Source organism: Gymnoscopelus braueri (genome assembly GCF_963280865.1).
Source record: "Gymnoscopelus braueri genome assembly, chromosome: 24".
In the NCBI taxonomy this organism is placed as follows: Eukaryota; Metazoa; Chordata; class Actinopteri; order Myctophiformes; family Myctophidae; genus Gymnoscopelus; species Gymnoscopelus braueri.
Window position 1 is genome coordinate 24,908,889 of NC_137626.1, and position 25,381 is coordinate 24,934,269.

The 25,381-nt window shown below is 41.6% G+C and overlaps 1 protein-coding gene across 1 annotated transcript; it reads right to left on the reverse strand.

Moving 5' to 3' along the window:
• Nucleotides 1-1,051: 1,051 nt before the first annotated feature.
• Nucleotides 1,052-24,692, reverse strand: txndc16 (thioredoxin domain containing 16). Its single transcript, XM_080422723.1, is given in 21 exon segments — nt 1,052-2,484; nt 6,798-6,988; nt 8,646-8,839; nt 10,361-10,502; nt 11,781-11,865; nt 12,333-12,469; nt 13,317-13,521; nt 13,895-13,954; nt 14,877-15,023; nt 15,231-15,372; nt 15,474-15,534; nt 15,887-16,056; nt 16,471-16,639; nt 16,959-17,049; nt 17,204-17,325; nt 18,807-18,881; nt 20,916-20,958; nt 20,961-20,988; nt 21,323-21,405; nt 23,640-23,854; nt 24,469-24,692. Coding segments are annotated over 20 exon segments (2,553 nt in total). The 5' UTR covers nt 23,800-23,854; nt 24,469-24,692; the 3' UTR covers nt 1,052-2,236.
• Between the last annotated feature and the right edge of the window lie 689 nt (nt 24,693-25,381).

The window sequence follows — 25,381 nt, forward strand, 5'->3', positions numbered from 1 at the left end:
TTTACTTGTTTATCCTACCCTGTATGAGTTCTCTATCCTGATTGATTGGATGAAATTGGTATCCTGACCTGAAAATGTAATTTCTGTTTACTGAAGAGCCACCCGAAGAGACATCCATTTTAACAAACACTCTATACTTAATACTCAATACTTTTTGTTTTACACTCTAAAGAGTTAAATTAACACTCTAGATGTTCTGTTCTGTTTTGTTATAGATCTGCAACTATCTGCAAAATATAATAAGAAAAATCATCAATCATGCCGTTTGACAGTTTGGGGATGTATTTTTGCTCTAACTTCAAATAAAAATAAAATACAATAATCTCCAAGTTTTAGATCGTCTTATGGTGGATTTTCCCCTATCGACTTTAACACTAGTGAAACACCTTGAATCAATATTTTGGGCATGTCATTATAGGCATTTAAAATAAATACATATAAATAGCAGATCTACAAGCTCACAAGACTTTGCAGACGGAACAGCTCGTCTTCCTCACAGACCTGTCAAACCACCTGTCAGCTCAATCAGAACAGCTCGTCTTTGTCACCAGCGGCGGCCAGGAACCCTGACGCATTGGTTTCCATGGTGCCGTTGTCATTCTGGAATAGGACACTGAGGATGACAGGAAAATACAGGATGGCCTTTCCAGGACATTTATGTGCGTGAAATGGTAAATAGATCAGCTCCGACGCAAAAAGGTCACCGGTCATTGCCGTTTTAGTGGCAGTGACATTTCAGGGAAAATAGGTAAAGGATTATGGTGGAATGTGATATAGTTTCACAAGGAAAGATTATTAAATAGTTACATGGGGGAATGGTTTTTATGACTGTGTTATCAGTTTGTGAGGTTGTAAGCGTGCTTTCTGAGGTCTGGGGAATAATTATAAAATAAAATAAAAAGACTTGTATTTTGGACTTAGCCATTGATTTTCCAGGATAATGATGACCGCTGCGATATTCATTTTCCAGGTGTTTCCATGGTTGGAAATCCACTCAACAAAGATTTGGATGGAACATTGACAAATGTTTCACAAAGTCATAAATCCAGTGTATCGAGGGAATTCTCTTTCTTCATTAACAATGATGTACAAATAAAGAAAAGCCATTGTGAATAATACAATATATTACATATATACAGTACATTATTCATATGCTGAAAGGAGGGAAAAAAACTAAGTTATTGTGCCTCTTAATTGCAACTTGGTCAGGAAGTATCCACTTTTTACAAAAATTACCTTTCTGGTAAGTCAGACCAAGGTAGCCAACTATAAATAAGTGTGGTCTATTCTAGACATAATATCAAAACTGAAGAGGAGGGAATGAATACAGCAGAAGACTTTATGAGCACATTCTGAGAATGATCTCATGGTCAAGTTGAGGATGGCAGTGAGAGGTTTGGTTGAAATGGCTGCATGATAAACCACAACATTATAAAAATAGAACATCTTACCCGCTAATCAGGTAAACCACCTACCCACTGGGTGCCAATCATACGTCCAGTCAGTACAGTCCTTGTAAACATCTCTGGGAAAACACGTGTGTGTGTGTGTGTGTGTGAGAGAGAGTCAATGTTTGTGTGTGTGTGTGCGTGTGTGTGTGTGTGCATGTGACAGATTGTAAATACAATAAATCAAAAAATATATCCATTGGTATAAAAAACTATAAAAAAGAAATTCACAGTAGCTTCTGCTCTCTCCATCCCTCACCTTGTCTTCTTCTCTCCTCTATTTCTGCATGTATCTCTCCGTTTTCTTGCCAAGTCATATCCCGTATAGACAGTGTTTATCCAGACTGCCATTTTCCAGGATAATTGGATGCCCTCTGTGATATAATATTTTCAGAGGTTTCCATAGGGAAATTAACTCAACACTTTGCGTGTGTGTCACGTTTTGGCTAAAACTTTCAAACAAAACATTTTCCAAGAAATTTCAAAATGTTCAGTTATTACAGTAGCTCCTATTTGTCGAATGACAAAGTATACAGTATATGGCTTAAGTGGTTAACCACTTGAACCCTAGAGTCCCTATTCTGGGCATGTCATAGTAGGTGAAGATTTGGAATTAATAAGCAGCCATTCATCAAAAAATAGTCAATCAACAAGCTTGCACTGTACATAAGATATTTTTGACAAATGGCGTAGCGTAGAGGGAAAAAAATGAGCGGACAAAGCATAGAGAAGTGGTTTAAAACAATGTCTTTCTCCTGTTCTCGTTCCGTGTCCTTCTCCTCTATCTGTCACAGCTCAGAGTGCAGTGGAGCTGTGGACGGATCGGACCCCATGTCGTCTCCTCCTCTACCCCTCAGCACCTCCTCGTCCTCATGGTTTTTGTCTTCTTCGCTGTCATTTCTTCCCACGCCCCTTCCTCTCTTCTCCTTGGTCTTTGGCGTTCGCTGCTGGGCGTGACCAGGTGCTTCCTGGTCCATGACCGACAGGAAGTCGTAAAATGGAGCCGCGGGCCTCCATCGTTCATTACCCATCATTCCTAGAGGTTGAGGGAGAGGTAGGTTGACAGATATGGTAATTTTTACTTGATTACTTTTTTTTTTTAAATATAATTTTGGGTCTTTTTCTGCCTTTATTTGAGAGGAAAGGAGGCTGACAGGAAATGGGGAGAGAGATGGGGGGGTGACATGCAGCAAAGGCCGTCGGGATCAGGAGTCGAACCTGTGACACGCTGTCAGACTGGATTACCAGCCTATGTGGTATGCGCCTGGACCACTAGGCCAGCGGGTGCCCTGCTTACTTGTTCATATTAATTGGATGTGTACACCCGTGTACAGAACGGGTGCAGAATCAACTAGAAAAGTGTGCTCTTCTGAGCACAAATCCCCGCCAGGCCAGGTTGCCAACCCAGGGCTGTGCCAGTCATGGGATGCAGTCGGCAGGACATGAGCAAGTTGGTGGGTATATGTCTATACTCCCTCTTTCTGTGTTGCCCAGGTGGCGCCTAAACCCTAACCTCACAAACACTATGCCTAACCTCACATAAACTATGCCTAAACCTAACCTCAAAACCACGCCCACCTAGGCGAAACACCGGGAAAAGACAGAGTCCGAGGTCTATAGAGGCCCCTCAACATAGAAAAAAAAACTTTTACCCGTCTATTCTGAATCAATGATGATCGTTAACAAGCCATCAATGTATAGTGAACAAATCCAACCCCCCCCCAGTCTGTCCGTCTCAACCAGGACATTACTGAATCAAAGCGAAAGAGAGAGTGAGAGTGCCACATAATTATTACGGTCAAGTGTTGGGTTTATCAACTTCTCATGATTCTTCGAGCAGGTGAGTTTATTTGTGACAAAGCGCCTCCATCGCTGTGTGCACACACACACACAACCAACGCACGTCATAATCCCCCAGTCTAATCAACATTTCAACGACGTGTAGATTGCTTAGATTGCTTTGCGTTGCACTTTGTCTTGTGATGTTCAGCCATGAAAATGTAATGCATTTCATTCCATTCCATGCATGCATACGATAGATAATGACAGTATCAGTATGCTATACAGTACCTGGTCAGATTTACATCAGACATGATGAAATTCATTCCAACGGTATGATAATGTCCGTTTCAGGACAACAATATGAAATATCAACATTATGCAAGTATAAAAACAGTAAAATTGTACATACATGGTTAATAATGAATAAATATTTAGTAAGTTACTTGATTCTGTCCCGGGGTCCGGGATTGAAGGTATTGAAAATACTGGAAGGGGTTCTTGGGGCAAAAAAAAAGATTGGGTAGTAGCCCTGGTTCAGAGGCTCCAAAATGTGTGATTTAGATTTGGAGCAGATGGAACGCTGCCATCGTGATGATGTATTTTGTGCAAAACAGGCTTTGAAAGGAATCTGAGTTTGAAGTTCCAATTTAAAACTGTTGCTGGTGGGGGACGACATGTTTACTAATTGCTTGTAAGTATTTTACTAACACTAACATGACATATAAAAGGTTCCTACGGTAAAGTCGTCTCAAACTACCACCCGTTCTGATTTTATTAAGACTGGACTGCGACAGTGAAATCGTTTAGAAGTCGGTTGGTGTAAGGCCACTATAAACAATCTCAGCTTGCCTTGCAAAAAATAAGCCAGTAAGTAGATTGTTGGCAAATACTTAATCTAGCCTACCGGTAAACAAAACACATCTGTGGAGGTTTAACAGAGAAAATGAATGGAATGTTGTTGGTAATAGTGACAGATTGGTTATGGAGTGTCTGGCAGATCAGAGACGACAGACGAGTATGAACGAGACCGTTGCTGCTGTGTTCAGGCGTTCAACTATACTGGTCAAAGTTCAAAACAGCCAAAGGTTCATGACTTAACCCTTAAATTAACTGAACGATCACCATCACCATCATCAGTAGCAGCAGCAGCACTTAGAGACCCTTTTATTATGAGAATTAGAATGAGGTCTGCATTCTTATTCTCATCTACATTCTTCTCACACAGAGTAATGCCTTCAGGTGAGATCATCACAATTCAAGTGGATCGAGAACCACTGCAGAGTAAAATCTGCGGTGGTACTTTTAACTCTGTGAGGTTACATTTGTACACTCTCAGAGTTACAAATGGATGAATTAACACAGAAGATTTTAGAAATACGTATTGAGTGCAAAAACATTTACGAGGCCCTGCTCAACGCTGAGAGATAGCAGACACCACCGCACGCTGCCATGACTGCATTAATGGATGGAAATTACCCCAGCTATAGGCTCACATATCACTGTAAAATCCCTTTCATATTAGTTGTAAAAACGTAATTTTGCTTGTCCATTTTTTTCCACATGAGGCCATTTATGAGCTTTAGCTTCCAGATTAAAATAGCAGACTGACTGCCCCATACTTTCCACCTAATCTCCACTCACTAACTGACCAAGGTTTTCACTGTCAAATAGCATTTTGTGCTGTTGTAATTGTGTATTGTACTGTGAATTTATACTGTAGTTATGTGCTTGCAACCCCTGATAGGACTGAATATTGGCGTGTAGCCATCTCTGGTGCAATTCTTTTTTCCCCTTAATTGTGCACGATCTCTGTTAAATAAACAATACATGAAGTGATTGAAAATGAAAATAAATAATACAGCCTAAAAACTCAAACACATTTTTTACGATGATTTGTGTGTGGTTTCAAAACAAAGCCTTAAAGGTACACTGAGGTCCTTGAGGCGGTTCCAGGGGATCCCCAGCTAAATGATTGATAGGAACCAAATGGACCCTTAAGGTCTGTAACGCTGAGAGTTATATTAACAGTACATTTTAGAGTGTACATAGATCGTGGTCCCAGATATTTAAAAAAGAAACATCAAATGGGGAATTACTGTTCTCCTCAATCTTTACTTATGGTCCACAGTTGGTTTGTAACAGTGTTTTTGTATCAGAAGAGAGCATCATTCCAAAACAAGAGTATATCTGGGGTTGGCTTTCACCCGCTGACAAGAACTTAAGGAGTGGAGGAGAGGACAACTTGGCACATCGTTTACAAGTGACAGAATGCAACTCAGCATATCTTTAAAACCAATTACGTAATGCAACATAAACTGCAATGTGTTGAAATATGAAATATGTACTGAAAATCTGTCTGTTGGTAATTAATTACACACTAAATGCTGAGATGGGTACAGCTCAGATACCTTATATGACATACTTTTACTTGTGCATTCCAACAGCGTCCTCTTGAAGTCCTGCGTTCTGCGTCTGGGTAATCTAATTCCTCAACCTCACATTCTCTGTAGTAAGGGGACCCCCGCTGATATATTCAAAGCACGTTGGCTTATCCCAGAAAGCATACTGGATACCGCTTGCTGTTTTAACTAATAGATGTTAGGACAGCAAATCCTGCTGTATTTCCTGCTAGACAAAGTTCTTTGGATGGCCACAGTCTCACAGTCTCTCTCTCTCTTTGTCTCTGTGTGTCTCTTTCCCTCCATCTCTCAGGCCTATACAAACCTGACACGGTGACCACAGTGTGATAGGCTAAAGCTGGCAGATGGAGTGAGGTCATATCTGTTGATGTGCAAGCAGTTATTATCTTGGCCTGCTGCTAACATATGTCAAAGGCGCATTTGTCTGCAAGCAGAGCTCGAGTTTCAGCATGCGCTCATGCCACAGAAAGAGACACAATGAGAGACAGAGAGAGAGAGAGAAAGAAAGACAGAAAGAGTGAGAGAAAGAGACAGTAAAAGAAGAGAGAAAGCCAGGGAGATTTACTGTATGCTGTATAGTGTAGGGTTTTAGGCAATTAGCTGACTTAACCAGAGCAAATGAAAACAATATGAGCTTGTGGGGCACCAAGATTGTAACAAACTAATAGCAAGGAGAACAAGTGTCAGAACCATAGAATATTAGATGTTTACAGCACACAGTGTTCCTGAGATGTGAAAAGATTAGATGAAAGTGAAGAGGCAGTGTATGAATCAGGAATAGGGCAAATTCACTGCAGAGGTAATTTTAAGCCTGGAAAAATAACGTTGCTCAACTTAAACCAGATTGGAAGACAGTACAGTTACTTCAGCACCACAATTTGGTTTTAGAAAACCATGACAGTTGTACTTTACTTCCCCCTAGAGGGTAAAACATGAACTGCAACATGAGGTTGAAACATTTGAAAGTGCTGTCTATCAGCGATCTGGATAGAATAGGTCTCTTCTCCTCTACTCCATTAATTTCCCTTTTAAAATGTCATACATTTCCAGAACTTGTTTGTATGTCTTTTCCTTTCTACCAGTATGTTGTATTCTATCATCTTATACGGTAGCATATATCCCCCACCTCCACCACCCCCAATCTTACCTGCAGGTGGTTCAGTCCCGTCCGCTATCCTCTTTAGCCACTGCATGATGGAGTGTGCCACTATGGGGGAGTTAGGGGGGTAGTGGTAGAGCTCCCGTCCAGTGGGCAGATGGGAGAGAACCAGAGCAGGGAGGGCGGGCAGAGTGCCCAGGTAGGACTCTAGGACAGAGGCTCCAGCTGGAGTATGGCCTCTTAGGAAGAAAGAGCAGGGGAAATATTTAGTTATCATTTTCAGTCAGTCAATAAATCAGTATTCCACAAACAGAACTGGTGAAGGACACTAACATTTGAATTGTTGGATAAACTGTTTTTGTTGTCTTTTATATTTTCTCCCCAATTTAGTCCTTATGCCAATTCCCCTAATGTAAATAGTTCCTGTCACTGTGCCAACACCTACTGGTTGGTTTTGGGAAGGGTGTAGACCACTGTTTCCAAAACTATGGCTTGGGACCCATTTGTGGGTCACGGACACAGTTTTATGGGTCGTGAGTAAAGTAAATATATATTTTTTCTTCATACATAAAAGAAAAGTAAAGTAAAAAAGAAAAATAGTACTGAAGATAGTTGATCTACAAGATCACAAGGTGTCGCATCAGGGTGCGCTGTGAGGTTTGAGTTTGTCTATTTTCACTAGTTTGGGAGATACAAATTTCACAAGCTAAAACGTTTGGGAACCACTGGTGAAGACAACCACATCCCCCTATATACATGGAGTCACCAGCCTGGCGGTGAGGAGTTTCACCAGGAGGACATTACGCATGGGGAGGAACAAACTCCCTCCCAGTTCTGCTCTCTCCTGAATAGGCCAAGCTGTAGGAGTTGCTAGATCACTGTCAACTTCCTACCCACGAGCGCGGCCAGTTGTATTTGTTGGAGCATCTTTGAACCATTCATCCCTCTCCTATGCACCCGTCTCAAAAAAATTATGTGCAGTGTTTGTTTGTTCCACAGCCATCAATATAACCACATGAACCCTAGCATCTCTATTCTGGGCATGTAATAATAGGCAAACATTCAGCGAATATAAGCAAACATTTGGCGAAAATATCAGATCTACAAGCTCACAATGTGTCATGTTGCGATGTGTTGTGAGCTTGTAGATTCTCAGGTGCAATATAAAGCATAAATACCAGATATTAATTAACGACATGAACCCTTGCATCTATGAGCTTGTAGATTGGCTATTTTCTGTGAATATATTTGGTGTAGACAAGAGGGGAAAAAGAAGGGAAGAAGAAGTATAGACCCCTGGGGGACCCCAGTCAATGAAGTATAAAGGTTTTAAGTGGTTAAAACATATGGACAGTTACGCATTGGATGATGTTGATGCAGTATGCATTTTGACTAACTTATTTAGTTCTAGTCTCTGCTCCTTGTTTTCCTTTTGTTCAGCACTGCGTTCCATTTTTGGAGATAAGAGGAGGTGACGTTATCACCCTGTCTTCCTTTGTGTTTGTGTGTGCAGTTGCCACAATAAAGAATTAATTCATTGAGTAGTCGCTGGCATCTCTTGTTCTTTGTGTGAGCAATGCTCGGGTCATTAAACAAAGATTGGCAGCCATAATTTGTTGTTTTTTACGCTGTTGGCTGCCGCCTATCCGGACACTGTGTGAACGAACGGACAGTCACAAGACTGATTTGCACTTTGACCAGTCTGACATTCAGTAAAACAACATCAATGAATTAACCACTTAAACCCGACATACTTCATTTACCAGGGTCCCCCAGGGGTCTGTACTTGACCCCCTCCTTTTCTCCCCCTCTACACCAAATGGAACCATTAAGTTCCATTTGTACACTCTCAGAGTTATGGGGGTCCTTGAAATTAAATTCCTCGGCAGTACGTACAGGTGAATCCAGCAGGGCAGGTATCTCTCCACCTCCTCTCCTCCTCCTGCTCTCTCCACTACTCCTCCCATCTCCTCCACCGCCGCCTCGTTCTCCCTCCTCCCTCGCTCGTCCTCCTCCTCTCCCACAAACAGCAGCAGGAGGGGTTTGCCCAGCGAGAGGTAGGAGGGCAGGTTGTCCACCGTCAGCTCCGGCTGAAGGAGAGGGAGACAGATTGGAAGATGGAGGAGGAGGAGGAGGAGGGTGCGAGAGGTGAGGGAGATGGATGTAGAATGGAATAGGAGGCGAGGGAGATGGATAGGAGGAGAGAGAGAGAACGAGAGAGAGAGGGGAGGGCAGGGCAGAAAGAGTAGGATAAGAGAGAGAAAGCAGGGGTGCAGAAAGAGTGAAGAATGGAACATTCAAAGGCGTTGGTTCCGTGTTAACGCAGCTGCGAACGTTTACTTTAGTGTGCGCGCAAAGTCAAACACACACATGCGCGCACCGCCCTCTGTGACGAAGGACTCATTTGACCTTGGAGAAACCCTGTGCCGAGTGCACTGTCAGTCTCCATATGGAGCTTGTTAGCTGGGACATACCGCTGAGTGCATCCATATGCGAGCCAACAAAACGTCCTGGGAGTTTCATAAACATTCTTTATGTGGCTGTTATCCCAACGTCTGTTTACATAGGGACGGAATCCCAACAGCTCATGAAATCAAGGCATGTGATCGTGAGACACTAGTTGGATTTCGGCTTTGTTTGTCACGATAGGGACAAATTTTTTTTTGTATGGGCACCACTGTCAACCAAAAAAACAAATGGCTATGTTAATATAGAACATAGACATTCATTCAAATGATCACTACGGCAGACACACTACTACTTGTTACGTTGTTAGTAGGTACTAGCTTGTTTTTACGTAACTCATAACAAGCATGCAGGTCCATACAATCTTCCACAATCACACATAGCACCCCACACACGTCCACTATATTAATTAACCGCAAGAACCCCAACGTCCCTATTCTGGGGTGAACATTCTGCAAAAATAGCCGATCTACGAGCAACGCAACGTGCATGTAGATTGGCTATTTGCCATTAGCTATTCAGTGTTGTGAGCCTGCAGATCGGCTATTTTCGGTGAAGAGATTTGGTGTCTGGGAAAAAAGAAGCAGACCTAGGGATAGAGCCCAGGGGGACCCCGGTCAACCAAGTATAGGGTTTAAGTGGTAAACACATCACACACACAAGCACTTGACACTTTGTATACTAAGATTGCACACACAAACATGCACACATACATGTGCAGTACACATACACATACTTTACCACGCACACACTTTGCATATCAAGACTGCACACACCAACGTATGCACACTGTGTGATGTACAGTATACACATGTAAATAGATAATAATACACACATACTGTGCAGTGCGCACATACACACACATATGGATAACATTAAGAACCATGCTTCAAGCATCTCACTGTACGTACATACTTTGCTATTTCTTACTGTTATTGCTATTTTTTATTATTTCTTTGTTATTGCAGTTATTGTTGCTACAATGTTGGGATAAGCCAAACCAAAGAACGAGTACACAAGAAGTACTCTTATGTACTCGTATTTGACATGTAACAAACAAACTCTTGAATCTTGAATACAAACATAAGGAACACATTCACAAACACACATGTGCCCCCCCGCCCCACACACACAGTCAGACGTACCAGGCTGTGGAGCAGGGCGGAGTGTATGTGTGTGGCCAGCTCTTCAGAAGACGACGGGATGGGGATGGAGGAGGGGTGTGTGTGTGTCCTAGAAGATCCAAATACCAGCACCACAGGAAGGTCTACATCGTAGTCCACGGCCCTGCACGCACGCACACACGCACGCACACGCACACACACACACACATTATAAGTACACAAGTAAGACGCGCGAACGCTGGAAGCGAACGCAGCTCGAAAATATTGTGTATTTACGGACTTGTAATCCGTGTTATTTCACCGTGATGGGGAGAGAACATTGACATTGTGTGTGTGTGTGTGTGTGTGTGTGTGTGTGGCAGGCTGTTGTGCATTGTAATCAGAGCAGGCTGTTGTGTATTGTAATCAGAGCATTATGAGAGCATGAACACAGACTGACACACAGACAGACAGACACACAACCTGAGCAGGGTTACATAGTAAGCTCCACTTGGTCGGAGGCGCCGCGTTCGCAATATTAAGTGTCGCGCACAGAAAATCGCAGATCTACACAACGCATCGCACTGACACGCGTTGTGAGCTTGTAGACCGACTATATTTGGTGTGCGACACAATGTGCAACCCATTCTTTTTTTTTAAATATGTTTTTTCTGGCTTTTTGGCCTTTATTGATAGATTACAGTAGAGACAGACAGGAAACAAGGAGAGAGGTGGGGAAAGACATGCAGCAAAGATCGCCGGGAACGGGACTCGAACCTGCGACGCGCTGTCAGGCTACATTAGAGCCTAGGTGCCCGGACCGGCTTATTAAGGGTTGTTCACACCAAGGGCTATAACAATTACTATGAATATATCGTTCATCATTGTCTTTGTTATAGCTGTGGTGTGAACTCTGCTATTCACTTGACTTAGAAAGAAACTATATACAGTATGTATAGTAGTTATAATTACATTTATAGTTGCTTGGCCCTTTAAATCAGGCATTTCTGTATTTTACAAGCTGATGAGAGGAAATACAGACAATGTATATAAATACATATCTAGCTATAATCATGAAAAGGACAAACCAGACGTATAGATTGAGACTGACCAAAGTCTGTGCTAACACGTGGGTTGGATGAGAATGCACAGACTGTGTAGGAATGTGCTTCTCCAGACACGCTTGTTTTTCTTACATAGTTCTTCCTCTGTATTTATAGTGTTTATATAGTGTCAGTGCTGGTACTTGCCCTGTAAATGACTTCAATCTCTGTAATGGGTTTAAAGAGTCAATTCTTAAAACATGTACCATCTCATTTCACCTTATGCTATACTGTAGGTCTGGCTGTGGTGCAGGCTGTAAACGAAACACTCAATTTGTAGTACATGAGAGTGAATCAAACCGATTCTGGTTCTTTTAAGCGAGTGCACACAGCCGTGTGTTAAGGGCTACTATACTTACCATCGTTCCGCAAGTCCATCCGTCAGTAAAGCTGTCAGCACTTCTCCTCTTAGTGACTTCGCTGCTTCAATAAAGACTGGTACATCTAAGACAGACAGACGGACAGACAGAAGTGGCAAGTCCAGTTACAGTAAAAGCTTAGTTCAGACCAAAGATTTGTGCCGAGATGAAAACGTTTTAAACCAGATCAATACTTACCTAAGTCGTACGATGGTGTCACACGCCTAAAATAGTCGATCTACAAGTTCACAACGTGTTGCATCTGCGACGCGTTGTGAACTTGCAGATCGGCTACAGTGAAGAACTTGTAGATCAGCCATCATAACATGTAAATCTGGTGATGGTGTATTTAGTCACCATAGTAGTTCTACTCTCTGGAACAACCTTTCTGATTACCTGAGATCTGCTACAACTGTGTCATCATCTTTTAAAAGCAGGCTTTCTAATGTTCACAGTTCCCACGTCTTTGATTAGTCCCAATTAAATGGTGTGACATAACAAATTAGTCTCACACACACACACACACACACACACATCCCCCATGTACAGTACCTGTGTCTGTGTGCGTCCGGAACAGCCCCAGTACCCTGTCAGGCCTGTAGTCAGCTAGGTACGGTAGGGGCACTTCCTGGAGAAATAATGTCACTTCCTCTTGGGAGGCCAACAGGACAGGGGATGCCAAACGACTCCTGAGGAGTGAGACCAGACCACACACTTGTAGTTACACAAAAACACACAAAACCAGCTTTTACTGGACCGTTCATTGTTTCCAGTTGGATTAGGAAACAGGAAAGACCAACGTAAACACACACAGCTCATTTGCATGTGTGTGTGTAACTGACTCAGTGTTCCTTTCCCGTCTGTATTTATTTATGCATTCATGTATAAGACCGACCGATATATGGGTTTGGCCGATTTATCGGGTATTATTTGACATTTTTGACATTATTGGTATCTGCAATTATGCTGCCAATGTGACCTTATTTTTAACCTTTAAATTAAAATAAAAAATGATAAAATAGCTGATTTGCAGTTTGTAGACCTGCTTCTTTTTTTGCATTTTAAATAGGGCATAAATGTTTAAATAAAATAAAGTTCAGTTCATGTGTATTTTATATTTACTTGTTTGTATAATCAAACCCAAATCTTCTTTTCATATATTGATGTTTAATATGGCTAATAAAAAAAAAATCTATCAAATATTTATTTGTGTTTATTTTCTATTTAATTATTTACTTATAAGTTAAACTACAAATACAAGACTTGCCTTTTTTCCCCTTGTTAAGTTCTTTAACAAAACATTGGTAATCAGTGGGCTACCAAAATAGGGATCGAACTTAAAATCTAGCACTAGTCTGGCTCTAGTGTGTAGCTGACTCAGTGTTCCTTTTGCATCTGTGTCCATGCATAAATTACAGGGAACAAATGTGGTTCACATTAAGGCTGGTCAACATGGAATATGGAATTCAGAGCAAAGGTGTTTATGAACTTCATGTTCCATTGTACCTCTTTACGTGGTTGTTAGCAAGAACTCACAGCATTATGAAACGATGCAGCGCCTCACTACCCAGCATTCCATTGTAGCGCTGAGCAACATCCTGGGGGCGGAGCAGCAGCACGCTGGGGAAGGCCGTGATTGGCTGGAACGGAGCAGGGTGGGAGCCGACTGGCTGCGCAGCGCAGAGGAGCGTCCACTCTCCACAGTCGACCACGCCCAGCTGCACGTCTTGAACCTCCAAGTCTGAACAGGCAATCAACCAGTTAACGAGAATGATCAATTGGTCGATATCTTTCAGTCTACGTAGACGTATGCATCTATGTATGCACTATCTATCCATCCATCTATCTATCCATCTACTTACCTACCTACAGTACCTATCTAGCTATCCATCGACCCCTAGAGTCATTAATGTAGCTAGCTACATTTTGCTAATGTTTATGTATGAATGAACAATAGTTCCGTTTTCAACTGGTTCTTAGTTCATTCTAAGGCCAATCAGCCACTTTAACACCCCATGAAAAAAAGTGAAAATAACTCGTAATACACTCATGTCTTGAAACGAAACAAAATGAAACCTGCCGAGATAACGGTTCTACTGTGGTGACATCTTTACCTGCCAGTCTCTCTGCCACCTCAACGAAGGAGCTGAGAAAAGCCATGGAAACTGCATCCCCTGGTGGTGAGAGGAAGCCATTACATCAGAACATTGCGACACTACCCTATTATACATAATATTATTACATTTTAATTATAATGAATTAAAAAAAAGTTTATTAAGTTTTCGAGAACAAAACACATAAAACAAAAGACAAACAATAGACATCACATATGCTGCCAAACATCATCTTATATAATAATAAAATAAAATAGAATAGAAGGAAGGCACAGGTGCGATAGTAAATGAAAACTGTATATTTTCTGTTCAAAAGGTTTTAGCTCGTTCAATTCTTACAACAACCAGTTTCATTTATATCATCTCACACATAGTACCTTCTCCCTAGATCGTCAGAAAAGAAAAACATATATACACATATATAAATATATATATATTTAAGAAGTCATGCGTTGTGTATATACAGTACATGAGTATGTATGTCATGGGTTAAGTATTGTATCAAGACCAAACACAGATATTTATTTGAAATAACTATCCTATTCCCTAGACCTCTTGTCGCTCATAATCAATCCATTTCCCCCATTTGTTCTCAAATATCTCTTTCTTCATCCTCAAGTTAGCAGTCATCCTCTCCATGTCACAAATCTCAGAGACTACTTGAAGCCAATCTTCCGCAGATGGAGATTCCGTCTGTAGCCATTTACGAGTAATGACTTTTTTCCCTGCAGCCATGAATATTTTCATAAGATATCTGTCACTTCCTGAAATTTCCTCTGGTAAGTGTCCCAGGTACAGCTATAATGAATTGATTTAAACATTTTCATAAAACTTTACATTTTAAATATCATTTGTGGACACTCATGTGGATATCAATTACTACAAACAAATTAAATCAACACGACACACAAACATAGTGTGATCCAGGTAAAACTGACGATGTCAAGCTCTATCACCAACAACTTGAGTTGTGCTGACTTACATTTGAGGTAGAAGAGTGCCACCGTGAGGCCACTTTGAGCTACTGCATCGTGGAAGTTGTCTGAGGTCAGCTGGGTGACAGAGTCCATGTCCAGAGAATGGCCTCTGTTTCTGTAGACAGATTCGCCCACTTCATCGTCCAACATATCTAGCAACAGAAAGACAGACAGAAATACAGTCAGAGACAGAAATATAGACAGTCTCTTCATCCCTTGCTGTTTCTGAAGTATTTTTACACTTGCTTCAGGTGGAAACAGTTTTTGTGAACACAGAATTTATGTAATAATAAATAGCAACGTAATCTTTTCAAACAATAATCATTTTTCTCATAATTTTTTTTCTCTCTCTTTCTCACCTATCGTTGACCACTTTTCCTCTGCCTCTTCTTCCTCATCTTCCTCCTCCTCTCCGTGTTGCTCCTCCTCGCCCCCTTGGTCTGTGAAGAGTTCCAAGACCTCCTCAAGGTTGGTCAAGGTCAAATATTTCACCTCTGACCCCTAGGGAAAAGGAATACAAAGTATTGATGGTATAAACATGTTAATATTGACGCACAGTAAACATACAGACAGTTACTTCTATGGAAAATGAACAACTTTACCTGCCCAGGCAGCCTGTAAGCAGCATTATATTCCTGAGGAGTTTTCACTGCAGGACTCTCCCTGGAAACACAGAAACAGAACACACACACACACACACACACACACACACACACACACACACACACACACACACACACACACACACACACACACACACACACACACACACACACACACACACACACACACACACACACACACACACACACACACACACACACACACACACACACACACACACACACACACACACAGCATAAATCACGGCGATGTACGAAGTGAACCACTGACTCGTAACCCTGATTACCCACTGGGGTTAACCTGAAGTTACAGTACCTTGCTTCGTACCAGCTTTGTAGTACAGGCCCTGGATTTGTGTATATGCGTGTGTGTATCTATTTTTGTCACTCACCTGTGTACCAACACCAGCTGGGCAAGGCCTCGGAGCCTCCAGGCTAGAGTAGTGGCTGTGTCCAGGTCCAGGTGCTCAGTGCCGGGGCGCGAGAACAGGAAGAGCAGTGGGGTGTGGAGATGGGGACCCTGGGACAGATGGACAGAGGACGGGTCCTCGTACACCTCAGACTGTTGGTCATGGAGGTGTGACAGGTTGGGTGGAGGGCACATAAAAACATGTTATTAGACTTCAGATGCTCTTGTTCAGGGTCACCACTTGTACGGTGGATCGAGACAGCGGCAATTCAGCACACGTCTATGGGAAGCTCTCTGGTGGTTGTAAATAAGAAGGCAATAACGAAGTGACAGCGCGCGTCGTGGGCGTAATCTCACTTTCATTTCATCCCTCAACACATGACTGCACAGTAAGATCCTGACACAGGTGCATTTTTACACTCTCAGAGGTAAATTAACACTCGGAATTTGACTGTGCAGTCTTGCATCCTTCTATGTCAGGTATAATTAGTGAGCTGCATTGATTTTGTAATAGCTTTATAAAGTATGTCAACAAACGATACAAGGTGAGTCCGCCGTGAGGTTTACCACTAGCGGAGCCTCCATGAGCTGCAAGAAGGAGTAGAGGTTGAGGGTGGACAGAGGCTTCCTCATAGGGGTCAAAGGGCATCGGTCAGAGGTCATGGGGATCATGAGGCCTCGGTGGACCCTGCAGTGGAGGAACCATACGCCTGACGAGCGAGAGGACGAACCCACTCTGAGAGAGATGAAGGGACGCGAGAGAGAGAGAGAGAGAGACAGGGAAAGGAGAAACAGAAATAGGGCAATACAAGAGAGAGGGAGAGGAAGAGAGGGGGAGGCAAGGGGAGAGAGAGAAATTGGGAGGGATAGAGGGAGGGAGAAGGAGAAAAGGGAGAGGAAGAGTGAAGGGAAAGAGGGGGTAAGAGAGAGGAACGGCAGTACAAACCACAAGGTAAAAACATTAGACCATAACAGAATGAAATCGAATAGAATCGAATAGAATCGAACTGAATAAAAATACGTAAAATGATTAAATAGAATAGACTAGAATCTACCCTAGGTGGTCCAGTATGGGTCCTCCAGTGGTCAGTACAAACTGGTACTTGGCTCCGTAAACAAACACGGTCTCCATCAACGACCTGTGTTCTGATAAGGACCATAAATCACTGGCATTAAAGCAATATCAACCCAATCAATAATAATCACACAATCATTGACCACTAATCTAATCGATACAATATCAGCCTTTCTAGCATTATTTTTCTCCATTTCTTCCATCATTCCTCTGTCCTTGCGTTACCTGGTGTTCCCAGCATCTGGATGTATCCCAGCACCATGTCTGTCTTTCCTCTAGCTGTCCTCTCCAAGGCCTGCAGGTCAGCATCTGACTGCACGTATCTCACCTCATCAAACAGAATGGCACTAAGACAGAGACAGACATGTGATACATACAACATTGACATGGTCTATGTGTTCATTCATATAGTATTACCTATGTAGATGCACTGCGGCGCGACAGCGGAGCTAACAACACTGCAGAGCTCAAGGGTGTGGAGAGCAGCGATTCAGGAGGCCTGAGTTGGTGTTGGCTAGACCAATGGTTCCCAAACTGGGGGTCCCCAAATGATTTTGGGGGGTCCCAAGATGATTAGCTTAAAATGCAACATTGTTTTCTCACTCAACAGTAAACAAATCAACATACAGTATAAGTGTATATAGGGTATCTGCACATTTCTAAAGTTTTTAAATTGTATTACCTTTAAGACCTTTTTAATACCAAATTGTCCAATATTACGTAAGAAAGAGGCAAGCATAGTGAAAATAGCCGATCTACAAGTACACAACGTTGTGAGTTGTTGTAGTTCGGTTATTTTCACAATATTTATCTGTGGAACAAAGTCAAACTAAATGTAATGCCTATATTCCAAGTGCTTGCCAGGGTGGCGGGTCCCCAGTTCAAATATGATTATTTTGGGGGGGTCTCAGCCTGAAAAGTTTGGGAACCCTTGGGCTAGACCGCACTCTCGCATCGCATCACTGAAAGCTGAAATCTGTAACTCTTGTACCGTACCTGGGATTCAAACCCGGGTCTTTCGTATGATCAACCAAATCTCTACCAGGGAAGATATTGCACTTACCACACAGATTATAATATATAAGTTATAACATATAACAATGAACATATGGCATCTGAAGGATGCTTTTACTCAGTGGGCCTCAATGCCAGTGCCATGCTCTAACCTCACTGTGCAAAACACAGCGAATGGAATCCTTTCCCCTAGCGCCATGTGGAACAGCTTCAGGAACAAGGGGCCCTTGAACCCATGAAATTGCAGGCTACACACACTTCCGACTGTTTGTGTAACATCACAGTCCAATCCTCTGTATCGTAATTCTAGCCTTTCCCCTGAAAGTAGTGTGTAGAACTATGGATCTAACCCCTAATCCTGGCGGTGTAAGTCCCATGCAGCAGGCCTACCGTACAAACACAATAGAAACAAATATAGGAGAAAAACATCTCCTTGCGTTCCGTTTCCTTTGGGCATTTACCTACGTCAGTGGTTCTCAACCACCTCTGGATCAGGGCCCACTTGAAAAATCTAATTTTCAGAGCATGTTTATTTTAATGATCAATCAATCGTTTGTGTTCCGGCATGGATCAAAATACTTATTTATCACGATGAAAAGACATTTTCAAGGTTTTAAAGAAAACATATCATGAAGTTCTTTTTTATATTAATGTTTTGATATGAATATCATATTATCAATCAAATCTTCATGTTTTGCCAATTATTTGGGGGCCCACTTGTAATATCTTCACGGCCCAACAGTGAGCCCCGGCCCACAGGTTGAGAGTCGCTGACCTGCGTGGTGTAAAATAAATCAGAGTCCAGTTAACTTACAACAGGATGTGAGAGACTATGGCGTTGACATCAAACACAGTGTCCAGGTCAAAGCTCTTCAGTACCTCACCACCCCTGAGAGACAGAAAACCAACACATACCTGTAAGGCAAGGCAAGTTTATTTGTCTAGCTAGGACAGTGTTTCCCAAACAATGGGTCAGGAAGTCTGCTTGGCAGACTCAATTTTTGGGTCAAACAACCATTTTTATGTAAGAAGTAAATATCCCTTTTCAGAAAAAAGAAAAACATTATTCAAAAGAATTCCAGAAATGTTAAAAAAGTAAAAGAAGATCCATAAATGTAAAAAATATTTTATTAAATAGTGAAAATAGCAGATCTACAAGCTGTATTTTTGTACGTTTGGGTCCTAGAAAGACAACAAAATGTTCTTTTGGGTCTCTCAGCTGTAAACGTTTGGGAATTAACCTGGTATAGGATATTTCATACACAAGGGTAATGCGAGGTTCTTTACATGAGCCATAACAAGGCATCCTTCCACACCAAGGAGTCTGCCCAGATCCTTATCCAAGCCTCCTTTCTCCACGCTTGACTATTGCAAATTCCTCCTTGCTGGTCTGCTTGAAAACACCCTACAACTGATCCAGTGTGCCACAGCACACCTGGTCTTCAACCTCCCACACTTCTCAGGTCTTGTCCTTAAGCGCAGTGGTTTCCAAACTTTTTAGCTTGAGACCCAAAAGAGAAATTTCGCCAAACTAGTGAAAACAGCCGATCTATAAGGATCTTGTGGATCTGCTATTTTCACTACTTCTGAAGAGTATTTTTTCCCTCTAATTAATGGATTTGTATTAGTTTTTTATGGAATTCTTTTGAAAAAAAAACGTTTGCATTTGTTTTTAACTCGTGAAAAATCGTGAATGTTTTGAAAATCTTTTGAAATAATAATAATAAAAAACTAAATGTAGGATACAAGAAATAAAGGGGTATTTGAGTCGCGACCCATAAAAATTGGTCCGCGACCCACATATGGGTCCCGACCCACTGTTTGGGAAACAGTGCTTTAGCATCCCCTTCATTGACTTCTTCACCCACAGTACAAAACACTGGTGATGAACTACGGCAACTTACTAGGCATTCAAGGGCATGGTACCCCCGTACCTTCAGGGCATGAGTCCCCCCTACACCCCTTCTCATGAATACAGGTCGAGTGGGAACCTAAACATTGTGGGCACCTCAATGTTAAATTGGCTATTATTTCCAAAATGAAACATTTTCAGAAATAATGTAAAGTATATATGATTTGAACATGAACAGTGCATCAGACCAAAGTTTTGTCTGCAACTTCTTGTTTATGCCCAAATTGACTGGCTATCCACAGGTTTGTACCCCTATCAGTTTGTTTTATATATGTTTATATATAACAGAAAAGTATTCAAAAGATGTGAAATCTCCAAATGATAGCTGCTATCTTAGTTTTGTTTTGTTTGTTTATTATTTTTATTTATGCATCTTTATTTAATGATGCATTCCAAACACATCATTAAAGTATACAGCTACTCCACCTGCTTTCCTATCAGCTCTGACAACATCTACAGACTTCAAATTAGGGGGCGCTGACTCAATAAGTACTGCTGCACTGCAATTTCTGTCTAACCAGGCATGAAATTAGGTTTATAAACAGTAATGACAATGTAAATATCAATCTACTTTTTATTTTATTTTTTACATCCACTTGCTGATATGATTGGATAAATATAATTACATTTCATAGTAGGCATAGATCAAGTGTGTATGTTTAAATGAGCCACAAAGCAATGCTGAACTACTGTAATGAGGCTGTGTATCCATTAGAGGGTGCAGAAAACTCTCACACATTACCAGAAAACCAAATCAAATGAAAGACTATGAGCCAAGCAGCTCAGTTATCCTTATCTGTAGGTTGAGTCTGTTTCCTCTGGGTCCGTCAACATAGTTATTCAGAATATAACCAGTAAAAAAAAAGGTAAAACAGGAGACAATAACTGCATATCTCTAGTGAGAAAGGCTGGATCTTGGAAGCTAGTGCTACAGATGCTGTTTTCCTGTCCTCTGATGGTATTGTTGGTGGGACCATCAGCATGTATCTACATTATATCTATGCAACTTACCTGAATAAATAGGCTTTCTTCATCAACTTCTCTCCTGTGCAGAATTGGCCACCTGCTCTTTACTGCAATTCACCTGCAGAGACAAAGCGATCATTACTAAAACATCATCCCTCCCTCCATCCATCATCAAACCATCAATTATTTTACTGGGGTAGAAACAGACTTTATATGCCTTGAACCAGCCTTAAGTGCATCCACTCTGGAAATTGCCCCTAGGCCATGAAAAAAGTGGCAGCTTCTATCGGTAAATGGTAATTATAGCAGAGCCTGTGGATGAAATGACTTTGGTTTAGAGCAGAAAGGTGCTCTTGGGGTTTAGTTACTATAAATATAAAAATGAACATCAGTTCTGAGCCCAGGCCACTGGCATGTATGCTTCAGTAGAACTTGAAGAACAACTAAGTAACCTTGGCAACAGATATCCCATAATCGAGTAGAGCCTCAGCAGACTTCTCCAGCTGGACCAGGAACAAGGAGATGTCAGGAGACACTGGACAAAGAAATGGAGAGCATGACAGTTAAGCCCTATTTTCAAAAATAAATGAAAGGAAGTGGAAAAATGTGGAATATTTTCAAAGGATTTTAACAACACAAATCTCATATTTTTTTCAGATGGTGTCTACGGCAAATTACATATTCATTTGAGGAAAAGGTTTGAGAAAGAGAGAGAGAGAGAGAGAGAGAGAGAGAGAGAGAGAGAGAGAGAGAGAGAGAGAGAGAGAGAGAGAGAGAGAGAGAGAGAGAGAGAGAGAGAGAGAGAGAGAGAGAGAGAGAGAGAGAGAGAGAGAAGAGAGAGAGAGAGAGAGAGAGAGAGAGAGAGAGAGAGAGAGAGATGAGAGAGAGAGAGAGAGAGAGAGCGTGCGTGCGTGCGTGCGTGCGTGCGTGCGTGCGTGCGTGCGTGCGTGCGTGCGTGCGTGCGTGCGTGCGTGCGTGCGTGCGTGCGTGCGTGCGTAGACAAAAGTGCAACTAAGGCATAATATTCTCTATTATTACCTAGAGCTATATTTTTGGATTACAGTGACATTTCAGTAAGTCTTTTTACTTATTATGTGATTACACTAAGTTCTCTATTATTGTTGAGGGGATTTTTTTTTATTATAGTCAGGGACATTTCAATAAGTCATTTATTTATTATGTGATTACACTAAAGTTCTCTATTATTGTTGAGAGTACACAGTGACATTTCAATAAGTCATTTATTTATTATGTGATTACACTAAAGTTCTCTATTATTGTTGAGAGCACACAGTGACATTTCAATCAGTCTTTTACGTATTATGTGATTAGGGCTGGCCAGACAAAATCAAATATCCCAGACGATATCTAGTGTCATATCACAATACCTATATAAAATTTATATATTGGAGCGTATTGTTTTGTAGTGGGGTCGCTACAATATATTACCCAGCCCTATACGTCACTGGTTCTCAATGTTGGGTCCGGAGACCCAGGGGGTCCAAATGGACCATTACAGGTCGGTAACTTAGTTAAATGAACACTGAGAATTTTACATTGTAGATTGGGTCCTATAGATAATTTAAAAAATGGTTCCATTTGTACTTACTCTCAGAGTAAGAGACCCATAAGGGTCCATTTGGACCCCTGGACCAGACTTTGAGAAACAGTACTAAATGATTGCTTGATTGAGGAGGAAGCCCAGCCCAGCCCATATGGACTTACAGGACTTACTTTTGTGTTCATTTAACATAAACAATGAACCGACGTGACAATTCACAAACAAATGATCAAACACAAAACCAACAAAAACACCCAAGCTACATACAGGGCAACCTAAACCAACCCAAGCTATATGTGACTTAGTGACTATACTAAAGATTGACTAGCTTACTGCATTGGTTCTCAAAGTGGGGTCCGGGTGGGGGCCATACCAGGGGGTCCCCAGCAAAATGTGATAATAAAGAGTCACAATCATTTTAACCCCTTTATCCATATACTTTGGTTATTCAAAAATAGCAGATCTACACGTTCATAGTGCGGCACTGAGAGTCGCGCTACGAGCTTGTAAATCTGCTATTTTTGAAAAATCTAAAAAATGTGTGCAAATCTTTAAATCTTTTTTTTTAAAGGCTAACATTTTTTTTTTTTTTAACTAAAATTTTTAGCCCACGATTTTGTAACCCCATTTTTTACACCCAGTGCCAATTGTCTATGTAATCCTGGATTCCTGGGCACTACACTCCCTCTGCCAACCTAGGGAGGCCAGGGCCGAGCTCATGCCTCCTTCAATGCATGAGAGCCAACTGACCTTCTTGTCACCTGACAGGGGAGAGGTCCCTGGTTGGACGTAGCGTGTGGAAGGAACACGTTATTCCAACCAGTTCCTTTCCCCTCCATCAGGCGCCCCGGCTGGCCAGGGGGAGGCAGTATAGTGACTGGGATTACTGCATGTTTTTGTGAGGGTACCTACCCTAGGAGACACAGGGAGAACATGCAAACTCCACAAAGAAAGGCCCTTTCACCAACCCCACCTAGGGTATGGGCACTGATGACGCGGAGGAGAACATGCCCCCAGCGCCCACAGCGTCCCCTGCGGGAATCGAACCCAGGACCTTTTAGCTGTGAGGCTAACATTTTTAACACAAATCTTTGATTCTGGGGGTCCCTGGCACAATACATTTTCTCAGGTGGGGATCCACGGCCACATACATATCAATTTGGGGGTCCATGGCACAAAAAAGTTTGAGAACCACTGGCTTACTGTACCTTGATGGCCAAAGTAGACAAAGAGTGTCTTCCCAGAATGAGCTTTCTCACTAAAGCTGGCTGCTGTGTATTCCACCAGGTCTGATGCGTTTCCTGAGGCTGTGCATTGTGACAGCGCTGGACCCAGCATGAGGATCACTGATACACACATCCATGACATGGTGAACTACCGAAGAACCACTTCCGTTCTTCAAACAAACACACGCAGCTGTGTTCTGTGTGGAGAAAAGGTCTTTGTTGTTAGACTGTAAGATGTAGATGCAAAAAGAAAATGTCATCCATGAAAAAGAATGGAGTGCCTCCATTCATTCTAAAAGGTTTGTACTTTGTTTAATCTCTCAAGACAGAAAAAAACGAAGAAAAAAACGAATTTTTTATACATTTTCTACATTTGAAACCTGTGAAATGGGACATTCTGCATAATAGTACTTTTACTTTTGGTACTTTAAGTACATTTTGATGCCAATACTTTTGTAGTTTTACTCAAGTACATTTATACCAGACTTTTACTTGTAAGTTGTAACAGAGTATTTCTACATTGCAGTATTGATACTTGTTACTTAAGTAAAACAATTTAGTACTTTTTCCACAGCTGTAACTAAGCACTTGGAGCAAATTTCTTGCCTGAAATTAGAATGCTGACCTTAACTATTTAGTGAATAGTCAGTCACCCATATACACTTGGCATCATGATGAATTGAATACATGATAGGACCATAATAGAAACAAGTCCCCAGGACCTTTTCGTGTTATCCTTTTAGCTCAAATGTGTGACAGTTTTCTAATAAAGTATTCAATCAATAAATCAACCAATCACGACCTACATTACCTGGAAATGTGAAGGCCAGATCCAACCTCAATGATGTTGTCCTGGTTAGTGGATCATGTTGTACACTGTGATGTTATCACACTATTAATAATACAATGATAAACAGTTGCACTTCTAATTTGACCATCTTACTGACGTGCAAGCTACCATATAGCGGCATATTTTGCGCAAATGTATAACATTTCTTAACAAATAAATAATATTTCATCAACTGGTCATCAAAACATCAGAAACATCCCAGGCCAGTTTCTCTCGGACTCTGTCTTTCCCAGATGTTTCGCCCGGGTGGGCGTGGTTTTGAGGTTATGTTAAGGCAATGGTTCACCATTTGTGAGTCGCGGACCCATTTTATGTTTGTGTCACGAATGGCAAGCAAATATCCCCTTTTTTAAAACTTCTTATTTAAAAAAATATTTATATATTTCAAAATATTTTCAATTCCTTTTTTCATTTTTTTCTTCACAATTATTCATAATAAAATAAATCTAAATTCCATAAAAAATGCATTAAAAACAACTTTACAAGTAGTAAAAATAGCAGATCTACTGTGAACTTGTAGATCAGCTATTTTCTGTGAGATTAGGAACCTTAGGTTTAGGCATATAACCACGCCCACCTGGGCGAAACACCAAAAAAATAAGAGGGAGTCCCCTACTTTGGTGTCTCTCTTCCTGTTACACAAAAGCCACGTGCTGAACCGGCCAATGAGATGGTCGTATGTTTTTTGACTTGATTAAAGCTCCAATCACACGCAAGCAAGGGGCGGATACTTCTTCCACAGCTGACATCATCACCGACCAATCGGGTGAGTTGATCCGTGGGGGCTGGGCGGGGAGATGGCCAATGGGTTGACGTATCAGTTACGTGGGCGTGGTTACGACGCTCGCTTTGGAGTTCCCCACGGAAACTGGGC